The following is a 9,502-nucleotide window of genomic DNA, read 5'->3' as shown; positions in this document are numbered from 1 at the left end:
ACAGGGGCCGAGAGGCCATCAGCAGAGTCTGTGTCGAGGTCCAGCCTCCAGTACGCTTCGCACAGGGGCAGGTCATTAGCTTCGCAAAGACTTGAGCTTTTCCACCACCAGAAACCCAGGGAGAGACAGGAGCAGGCAGAGACGGGCGGAAGCCGGGGCGGGGCGTGGGGGCAGGGAAGCAAGATAGAAGCGGAGTTACGAAAACACAGACCACACCCCAAACCTGCCTTTCCCCTCCTCTTCTCTGTGCTGGCCCCTCTCTCCACAGGCCTGGCTATGGGGGGGGGGGGGGGGTGCGTGTGGGGCTGCCCTTGCTTCAGGGTCCAACACAGCATCCTACAGGAGGGGCCCTTCCAGGACCAGCCACCAGCAGGAGTGACCTTGGCAGGTCCCTCTGACTGACCAAGTGTATTTCCCAACTGACAGCCACAAGGCTGAGCCAGCCCATGCTGCCGCCTCCTATCCTGGCTCCAGCTGTCCAGAGCTCGCTATGGTCTCTCCACAGTCCCTACACTTTGTGAGGACCCCGAGAGCAGATACCCCGTCTTGTTTTTGTGTTCCGGTTCTCTGCCCCGCGGGGACTCTGCCCGAATCGCGACAGAACCAGGGGCCCTGGTGTTCTGTGCGGCACCACTGTACCAGCTGTGCGGCCAACAGGCCCACAGGCCCCCTGAACTCAAGTCTCCCTGCCTCTAACACAGGTCAGCAGTGTTGGCCTGCCCAGGCACGGGAAGGCCGGAGTGAGGATGCAGGTGAGGAGTATGACTCACTACAGCTGTCCAGGGGTGACTAGAGCTCAGAGGTCCCACACCTATCTGACCCCAACCTCCCTCCCTCCCTCGCTTCTTCTGCCTTCAGTGGTTTGGGCACAGAGCGGCATCCCAAGGACAGCAGAGGGCAAGAGATAGAGAAAGAGCGAGTCACGAGCAGAGAGCGGGCGAGTGTGGACACCGGCATGCGGGGCATGGCAACCTGTGTTGGCTTTTGGGGAGGGGCACAAAGCCCGGCAGCCGTGACTCAACTGAGCCCTGGCCTTACACAGGTATTTACAGACGAGGGAGGAACTCAGCCTCCTAAGGCACCAGGGACAGCAAGGACCCCCCTGGGTGAGACAGACTGGCACGGCAGGACGCAGGAAGCCTGGCACTCAGGCCCCTGGGTTTCCTGCAGTCTTGTCAAGGTGACTTGGGGCAGGTCCCTCACCACCACCCCTAACCTGGCCCTCAACTTCGAGACGCAGGACTAAATTGTCCTGTAACCACTCAGTCCACAAGCCTGGTCCTTGGGGGCAGCAGGAAACAAACACAGGGACATGAAGGGATTCTGCAAAATCCACGGGGCTGTGAACCATGTCCCTGGCATGGTCTGAGACACAGACAGCACCCCCACCCCAGGGACCCACTCCAGACCCTTCTCTGAAGGCCTGGTGTATAGGAGGCACTTGCCGCCATGTCTGCTGAGCCAATGGGTATCAGGGACGAGAGGTGGCCCCAGAACCCTCTGGAAAAGTCTAGAACCACTCCGGCTGGACAGTGGTACTGTCCCTTCCCACAGAGGCCAAGATGGCCAGGGACAGTGAGGGCTGGCTTTGAGTACAGGGCAGGGAAACCAAGGCCCAGACCACAGACCATGCTGGCTCTGGGCATCTGTGGCCCCAGCATGGCCTCCACGGGGCAGAAAGGATCATCTGAAAAAGCCACCACAGGAAGGACACGTTTGTCTGGGCAAAGGCATGGGGGGACGCCGCTCCGTTTGGACAGAGACTTGACTTTCTGAGCTAACAGGGACAAAGGTATAAGGCTTCCCCGTCTCCAGCTTCAGTTCCCCTGTGTATATTACACCTGGACTCTGATTTCTCAGGACCCCTTGGGCTCAGACGACTCAGGTTTCAGGATTCCAAGTGGTGCACGCGGGCTGGGGTGACAGGTCTTGCCCACTGCTGTATCCCTGGGGCCCAGCATGGGCCTAACATGTAGGCAGGCTCTGGTCCGTGAACCACGATGGGCTGAACAGGAACTCAGTGGTCTGGATACCCCAGGCCCAGCTCTCAAGGCCATCCTCTGCTCGGGTTTCTTCCTCCTTCCCACCCCCACACCACCGTGGACCCTGACACACACGCTGAAGACTTGGGGATCCCCACATGGAACCGCATCCCTAGGCAAGCACTGGCATCCTGCACATTCGGGGCATGAGCCTGGGCTGCCAAGAGAAGCTAGCCCAGGCCTGGCTGGAACGTTTAAATATTGACTAAAAAACTAAGAGAAGCACACAGGCCCAGAGTGAGGCAGTCGACAGCCCCAGCACGAATGCTGGCTCTGCCCTCCGCTCTGGGGCTTGGCCCACCCAAACCCTGAAGTTCTGTGACTTTCATCCTGCTGCCCAGGGCCTGGCAGGCGGCGTAAATTGTCCATCAATCGCTCTGACCGTGAGCTCTGCTCTGAAACCCCGGCACGTGTCTGTGCTGCCAAGACCAGGAAGGGTTTGCAAAAACGGGGCCTTCGGGGCCGCAGGCCGGGCCCGGGCCCCCAGCTGTGCTCTGCGCAGGGTCCAGCCCTATCGGTACCTGGACGAGTAATACTCCTCCTCCAGCTCATACAGGTCGATGGAGATCTCGTCCCGCAGGGCAATGAGCTTCCTGTCACACTCCTCCTGCAGGGCTCGCAGCTGCTGGTTGCGCTGGTCAATGGCCTCATTCACCGACGGGAAGTCATTGAGGATGAGGAACTGCTTGAGGTCAGACACCAGTTTCATCAGGGATTCACCGGCTCGGACCTGAGGCCATCAGAACCAGGGCAGGCGTGCTGAGGAAGCCGCAGCAGCCCTGCCTCCCTTTCCTTATCTGTCAAGTGGGACTACAGCACTGACCTTCACAGGATCGTCGTGCAGTGAGAGAACCAAAGGGAACCCACGGGAGGGCAGGGTCCGTGGCCCCCACCCATGGACATGCTTCCAAGGCAGGCGCCACCAGCTTCCCAGCCCCCCCTCCACTCTGGCTGCCGCTGCAGGGATACTGACCCTCCCTTACACAGGTTATGCTTCACAAAGCCTCAAGCCCCACAGATAAAACTACTGTCCCGTGTAACACCTGCCCCTGTGCCTCCTTGGGAGCAGCAAGCAGGCCAGCTGGGCAGGATTCCTCTGGGGCTTTTCCTGTGCGTTTGCACCCGTGGGCACACATCCGTGGAAACATCTGGCTGATGTGCTTGTTCTGAGACATCAGAGGCATTTAAAACGCACATCTTGGTTTGTTCGGCAATTTGCTTTTGCTCTCATAATCAGTCTCCAGGAGCTGTCTCATCGGCAAGGAAGGGTCGATCCCTTTCTAACCATCGCACAGCACTCTCCAAGATGGATGTGGCCGACTATCTGCCGTCCCTTGCGCAGCTGCCAGACAGCCCTCCTCTCGAGGGGAGTCTCCTGAGAAGTGGTTTGCCCACTCGCCCCCCACCCCCCTCAAAGGTGGGACCACAAGGCTCCTGCAGCCCTGGGCCCGCCCTCCACCTGGTGACTCACTCACAATGTTGGCAGCTCGAACGTGCATCTCATAGTTGTCCTGCTCGCCCTGAGTGGCCCTTGACACTTGTGTCTCGTCCTCGATCTGGAGGGCAGACAAAAAAAACCCCAGAATTGGCAGGTGCCCCAGCCCACAGGTAACTAGCCGGCTGCAGGACACCCGCCGCTGCTGCCTCCTGCCTGCTGTCCACTTCACCTTCTCCGCCACGCACTGCGGCGGACCAGACCTTGGTCAGCGTTCACCCCCTCCTGTTCTGTTCTAAGGAGCTCACGGGCACTTTCATCGGGAAAATGGATGCCTGTGGACCCTGACTGCTGTGCTGCCTGCAGGGAGATCTAGGTCAAGTCTTCTTTGGGGTGTGCAGCCGTTTGGTACAAGATGGGGTCGCAAGCTCAGATGTTCAGTAAACAGCTGCTGAATGCATAAAGGCACAATGTATTTCTTTTGAGTAACTGTTTACTAGCTCTTCCAGTCTACCAGGCGCCATATTCAGCGCTTAACCACCATTATCTTGTGGAATTCTCACCGAAGCCTGGACCGCCATCCTGGGTTTACAGGTGGGCAAAGCTGAGGCAGGGACAGCTCAGAGAGTGCATCCAAGGTGTCTCCTACAGTGCATGGAGGAGCCAGAAGTGCTGCCTGGCCTGGCCTGTCCAAAGTGCAGGCTACTCAGAGCTTCCGCCCGTCCATGGGACAGGGCTTCCACAGGGGGCCTTGCCAGCCCTGGGCTGGGGGCAGGGCACCCTAAAGTAAGGAGCTGGATTCCTGGGTTCAAATCCTGGCTCTGCCGGCTATTAGCAGAATGACCTCGGCAAATTAGTCTTTTGAGCCTCAGTTTCCGCCTCTGAAAATGAAGAAAACACTACCTGTCCCACAGAGCTGGTGTGACGGTTAAATACCGTAAGACACAACAGCTCTCATGACACGGTGTGACACACGGTGAATGCACGCTAAATACAGGTTAGCTTTCTCAATCATGGCCCTAACAAGCCTTCCGAGGTCTACAGGAGTCTCAAGATTCATCCCCACCTGCTGCACTGCAGCCCAGCAGGCTTGCCAACCGGATCCAGACAGCCAGTTCTAACCACCTGGAGGGTACTTCCCCTGCCTTTCTCCCTGACTGCACTGGGGGGCAAGAGCAACCACGTCTGGGCCAGAGTCACGCCCCACGGCAACCACTGTACACAATGTCACCCAATCACCGGAAGGGCCTTAGGATGCAGGGGCAACGGAGGCACGGGGAGGTCTGGTCCTCACCCAGACCCATGCTGCTGGTTAAGTGGCGCTGGACGCGGAAGCCAGGCCATCTTACCAGGGCCTGTAACTGGCTGGTTTATTTATCGGTTGACCTGTTTGCTACTCCGGACCCCCTTGCTGCCCTCCCCAATATCTTCCCCATGCGGACAAGGCCTGGCCTGTGCGTTCACTGCTGGATCCCCCCCACCCGTGTGACACCTGACCGCAGCAGGCCGGCCACTCAGCTCACCACTGGCTAGACCCCTCCCCTTTCCCTGGTCTCAGAGCGGCAGGAGCCGGCCTGCCCGCCCCCACCTTGGCGGTCTTGATGATCTCGGTGAAGTTGTCCATGATGGACTTGACATCGTCCTTGAGCCGCTTGTTATAAGACTGCAGCAGCGTCTCCTTGCTCTGCGGCAGGGCTCTCTGCTGGGCCATGGCGGGGCCTCAGGCAGCGCGGAGGCGGCACCTGGGAGCCAGAGTCCGGCGTGAGCCGAGCCACCCCCAGCCGCCCACCCTCCACGCCCCAGCTCGGCAGAACCGCGATCTCGGGAGAGACCCCTCCCGTCAGACAGACTCGTGCAACCGTCAGCACACAAGCGCACTGCGGGCTCTCGGCTCCGGCCAGCGCGCGTCCGCGAGCGCCCGCCCCCCACCCCTCCGCCGAGACGTCCCTCCGATTCTACCCCCGCCGCACCCTCTGCTCCAGGCCGGGCCCCCGGAGGGCCGCCGCGCCCACAGCCCATTCGCTCCGGGGGGGGCCTCGGCCGGGACCACCCTCCCTCCCCGCGCGCCCACGCGCTCCGGCCGACTGGCCCGGGGCCTGCGCGCCGCCGACCGACCGAACTCGCGGCCTGGGCGTCACTTTGTAGCAGGGGAAGGGGGGGGTCACACCTGAGAAAAGACGGCGACCCCGCCCCGACGCCCCCACCTGGTCCTCAGAACCCGGGGCGACCAGGCTGGGTACAGGGGCGGGAAGGGGTGCAGAAGAGCGCACGCCCCTCCCCGGAAGTCCTGGCTCCGCGCCGCTCGCCGCGACTCGCCGCGGCGGCCGCACTAAGGCACCGCCCCCGATCGGAGGCGGGCAAGGGCGGTCCTGTTCCTTTAAATCCGAAATCCCGCGAAGGCGCCAGTTCTCGCGATCTCCGATGTCGCCTACATATTACCCACAATTCTCTTTTCTTTCTTTCTCCTCCCGCAACCCAAGATGGTGAGTGATTTTGCGGGTCCCTATGTCGGCGCTGGGTCTGGTTTCTATCCGCTGCCATCCTCTTCGGGCCGTGGCCGTGCGGGGATCCCTCCACCGCCCGGCGCTAGGGGAGCCCCGCGGAGCCTGGCAGGGAGGCATTAGGCCGGGTGTTATGCTGCAGGCTGCGTCCGGCAGTGCGGGGAGGAGGGTCCGGGCCGGGGGAGCGCAGCGCCGCAATGCGGGGCTCGGAACGCCGGGGCCGAGGGTCCGCCGCGCCGTGGGGGCTGCCCCAGGGGCCTCGGGCGAGGAGTTCGGCGCCAGCCGTGTGTCGGGCTCTTAAAGAGCGCGCAGTTCCGGGACGGAGCCGGCTCCGGCTCGGCCCGTGCGCGGCGTCGCGGACGAACGTGGCCGCGTGGCTGCCGGGGCTCGTGGAGGGGTGTGGAGGGTGTCTGGTGCCTGAGCCCCAGGACCACTGACGCAGACGCGGGCGGCCGCCGGGCTCGCCGCTGGGCCACCCGGACGTCGGCAGCCAGCCCGGGCCTGTCGCGGGGACGGGAGGACCCGGTCTGAGCGTGTTCCTTCTCGCGCAGCCGAAAGGCAAGAAGGCGAAGGGGAAGAAGGTGGCCCCGGCCCCTGCTGTCGTGAAGAAGCAGGAGGCCAAGAAGGTGGTCAATCCCCTGTTCGAGAAGAGGCCCAAGAATTTTGGCATCGGTGAGTACGAGGGGGGACGCGAGAATTTGATGTTACTCCCAGAGAGGAGCGCTAGCTTACCGAGCAGAGGATCGTGTCCTGTGCTTGATAGAAGCTTCTCGGGCGTCTGGAGTTGGAGCTGCCCGGGTGGGAGTCCCATTTTCTGCTTCCTCCCTGGGCTCGAGATGTGGCTGATGTTGGTGCGCGGGGTGTGCCACCTGAGCGCCACTGTGCTGCTGCTCAGATACTGGTACTCAGCCTGGCCCTTGAGAGCCACGCTTTCAGAGCAGAGGCCCTTGGGCCACTGTACTGATGGACAGCTTGGCTGCTCGCCAGATGAGGAGGGAGGTGTTGGGGTCTCCCTGCGATCCCAGGTGTTTGTGTGCAGATGATGTAAAAGAATATTTGCTATCTGAGAGATGGTGATGACGCTTGAAACCACCAAGATCGCTGATGCACCTGCACCCTCCGAATGGCACCAAACACGGACTCCACGGGGGTTTGATCCTCACTTAATGGTGTTGCCTTTAACTTCTCAGGACAGGACATCCAGCCCAAAAGGGACCTCACCCGCTTTGTCAAATGGCCCCGCTACATCCGGCTGCAACGGCAAAGGGCTATTCTCTATAAACGTCTAAAAGTGCCTCCTGCAATTAACCAGTTCACCCAGGCCTTGGACCGCCAGACAGGTGAGGTTCCACGGCACAAAACCATCCGAGAGGGGGTTTCTTGGGCCAGGACGATGTTACCGTCCTGACTCCGATGGTACTACGTCTGCAGTCTTTCTAGGGGCAGTGGGTGTTTTCAAGTAAATTGAATTATTAAAATTGAGAATATCATATCTAATTTTCGGAACGTGAAGGTGGCCTTGGCCGAAGAGGTCACGTACGTGTTGGGGGATTTCTTGGACTACTTTCAGGGCAGTGAGCTAGCATTGCATCGGGTGGCACAGACCAGTGCTTAAAACATGCCTAAACTGGCAATGATTCTTGCAGCTACTCAACTGCTTAAGCTGGCCCACAAGTACAGACCAGAGACAAAGCAGGAGAAGAAGCAGAGATTGTTGGCCCGGGCTGAGAAGAAAGCTGCAGGCAAAGGGGATGTCCCCACTAAGAGGCCACCTGTCCTTCGAGCTGGTGAGTGGGCCCCTCCTCACAGAAGGCGAGTAGTGGGACAGGCTGTTGGCAATGATGTATGAATTTCTTCACCTGGAATCACTGTGAAGAGTAAAATCGAGCTTTTTAACCCTGAGTCACAGCTGGGCCCAGAGGAGAGCTGCTTTTGTTAACCGAGCAGCCCCTATGGACTGCGCGCACAAACTGGTTGTGTGTTGTAGGGGTTAACACCGTCACCACCCTGGTGGAAAACAAGAAGGCTCAGCTGGTAGTGATTGCACATGATGTGGATCCCATTGAGGTAGGTCTTTCTTGTTTTTAAGCATTGATTGTTAGGGCGCCTGGGTGGCTCAGTTGATTAAGCAACTGCCTTCGGCTCAGGTCATGATCCTGGAGTCCCCGGATCGAGTCCCGCATCGGGCTCCCTGCTCAGCGGGGAGTCTGCTTCTCCCTCTGACCCTCCGCCCTCTCATGTGCTCGCTCGCTGTCTCTCATTCTGTCTCAAATAAAATCTTTAAAAAAAAAAAAAAAAAGCATTGATAGATTGGGTCTTGATGTCAGTGCTGGGACAGCTAAAGCTAGATGTTGAGTCTGGTGTGTTAGGCCAAAGTGGGGAGGTACCTTTTCATCGAGGACGGTACTGACAGGTGACCCGATTGACAGCCACTGCGATGATGTGGATTTCTCACTGAATTAAACCTTGAAGTGCGAGTACATGAGCTTTTTAACCCTGAGCAGTTGCTACTGAGTTAGCTTTTACATTCCTGCTTTTAGTCAAAATACATCCTAGAGCTAATGTTGTATTCCAGCTGGTGGTTTTCCTGCCTGCCCTGTGCCGTAAGATGGGGGTTCCCTACTGCATTATCAAGGGGAAGGCCAGGCTGGGCCGTCTGGTCCACAGGAAGACCTGCACCACTGTCGCCTTCACACAGGTCAACTCGTGAGTATGCAAGGTGGCCCCCAGCTCCCAGCAGTCAGTAGGGGTCAGCCACCCCCTCCCCCAGTTCTTCATTCCTCGGGATTTTCCCTGAAGACCAAACGACATACCTTAAAGGGATATGTTTAATTCGAATCTTTGCCGATGATGGCTACGAATTTCTTCACCTGAATAAGCTGTGTGGTCATACTGTGTCTGAGGCAAAGGGCTGGTTGGGGCTAACAGCCCATCCCCGCTTTCTGGAAAGGTAGCTGAGAAGCCAGTGACCCCCGTTTTCCCCCGGCCTTTTTAGGGAAGACAAAGGAGCCCTGGCAAAGCTGGTGGAGGCCATCAGGACCAACTACAATGACAGATACGACGAGGTAAGCAGCAGCCTGACATATAACGCGGCCTCGGGCACGCACACGACGCCGTCTTGGGCACACCAAGCTGGCTCCTGAGTGGTCAAGTAGAAGACCACTAGGGGCTGACCTGGTTTTGAGAGCCTTGAAGGAGGCCACACTGACCCCCCCACCCTCCGTCGTTGCAGATCCGCCGCCACTGGGGAGGCAACGTCTTGGGCCCAAAGTCTGTGGCTCGCATCGCCAAGCTGGAAAAGGCAAAGGCTAAAGAACTGGCCACCAAACTGGGCTGAGTGGACGCTGTTGAATTTTCTGTACATAAAAGTAATAAAACGTTGTGTGTCAGCCAGTGTCAATTGGCGTTTGGGTTGAATGTAATTGATCTGTCAGTTTGGGAGGGCGGCAAGTGTTTTCAAACCCAGGGTCTGTACTGGGCACAGGGCAGGAGGTGTGGGTTGACCTGTTCTGAACAAGCAGCCT

General features: G+C 59.1%; 2 protein-coding genes and 3 non-coding genes across 5 annotated transcripts; 4 read left to right on the top strand and 1 right to left on the bottom strand.

Annotated features, from left to right (window-relative positions):
* Positions 1 to 6: 6 nt before the first annotated feature.
* MED22 (mediator complex subunit 22) lies at positions 7 to 5,786 on the bottom strand. Its single transcript, XM_073889922.1, has 4 exons — positions 5,645 to 5,786; positions 5,066 to 5,219; positions 3,518 to 3,598; positions 7 to 2,772 (listed from the first exon to the last, which is right to left on the bottom strand). The coding sequence occupies exons 2-4, from the start codon at positions 5,186 to 5,188 to the stop codon at positions 2,554 to 2,556; spliced, it is 423 nt and encodes a 140-aa protein (XP_073746023.1). The 5' UTR covers positions 5,189 to 5,219; positions 5,645 to 5,786; the 3' UTR covers positions 7 to 2,553.
* A 54-nt stretch (positions 5,787 to 5,840) lies between these two features.
* Positions 5,841 to 9,367, top strand: RPL7A (ribosomal protein L7a). The gene is made up of 8 exons (XM_025859510.2): positions 5,841 to 5,960; positions 6,530 to 6,650; positions 7,169 to 7,318; positions 7,625 to 7,765; positions 7,966 to 8,045; positions 8,554 to 8,684; positions 8,974 to 9,043; positions 9,211 to 9,367. The coding sequence occupies exons 1-8, from the start codon at positions 5,958 to 5,960 to the stop codon at positions 9,313 to 9,315; spliced, it is 801 nt and encodes a 266-aa protein (XP_025715295.1). The 5' UTR covers positions 5,841 to 5,957; the 3' UTR covers positions 9,316 to 9,367.
* Positions 7,013 to 7,087, top strand: LOC112814204 (small nucleolar RNA SNORD24). The gene has a single exon (XR_003205699.1). It is a non-coding gene; the product is annotated as a small nucleolar RNA SNORD24 (small nucleolar RNA).
* LOC112814202 (small nucleolar RNA SNORD36) lies at positions 7,812 to 7,885 on the top strand. Its single transcript, XR_003205697.1, has one exon. It is a non-coding gene; the product is annotated as a small nucleolar RNA SNORD36 (small nucleolar RNA).
* LOC112814203 (small nucleolar RNA SNORD36) lies at positions 8,411 to 8,483 on the top strand. The gene has a single exon (XR_003205698.1). It is a non-coding gene; the product is annotated as a small nucleolar RNA SNORD36 (small nucleolar RNA).
* Positions 9,368 to 9,502: the final 135 nt, after the last annotated feature.

Source organism: Callorhinus ursinus, unplaced genomic scaffold, assembly GCF_003265705.2.
Source record: "Callorhinus ursinus isolate GAN/ISIS: 27379988/994484 unplaced genomic scaffold, GSC_fseal_2.0 scaffold122, whole genome shotgun sequence".
In the NCBI taxonomy this organism is placed as follows: Eukaryota; Metazoa; Chordata; class Mammalia; order Carnivora; family Otariidae; genus Callorhinus; species Callorhinus ursinus.
This window is presented reverse-complemented; position numbering and strand designations above follow the sequence as displayed.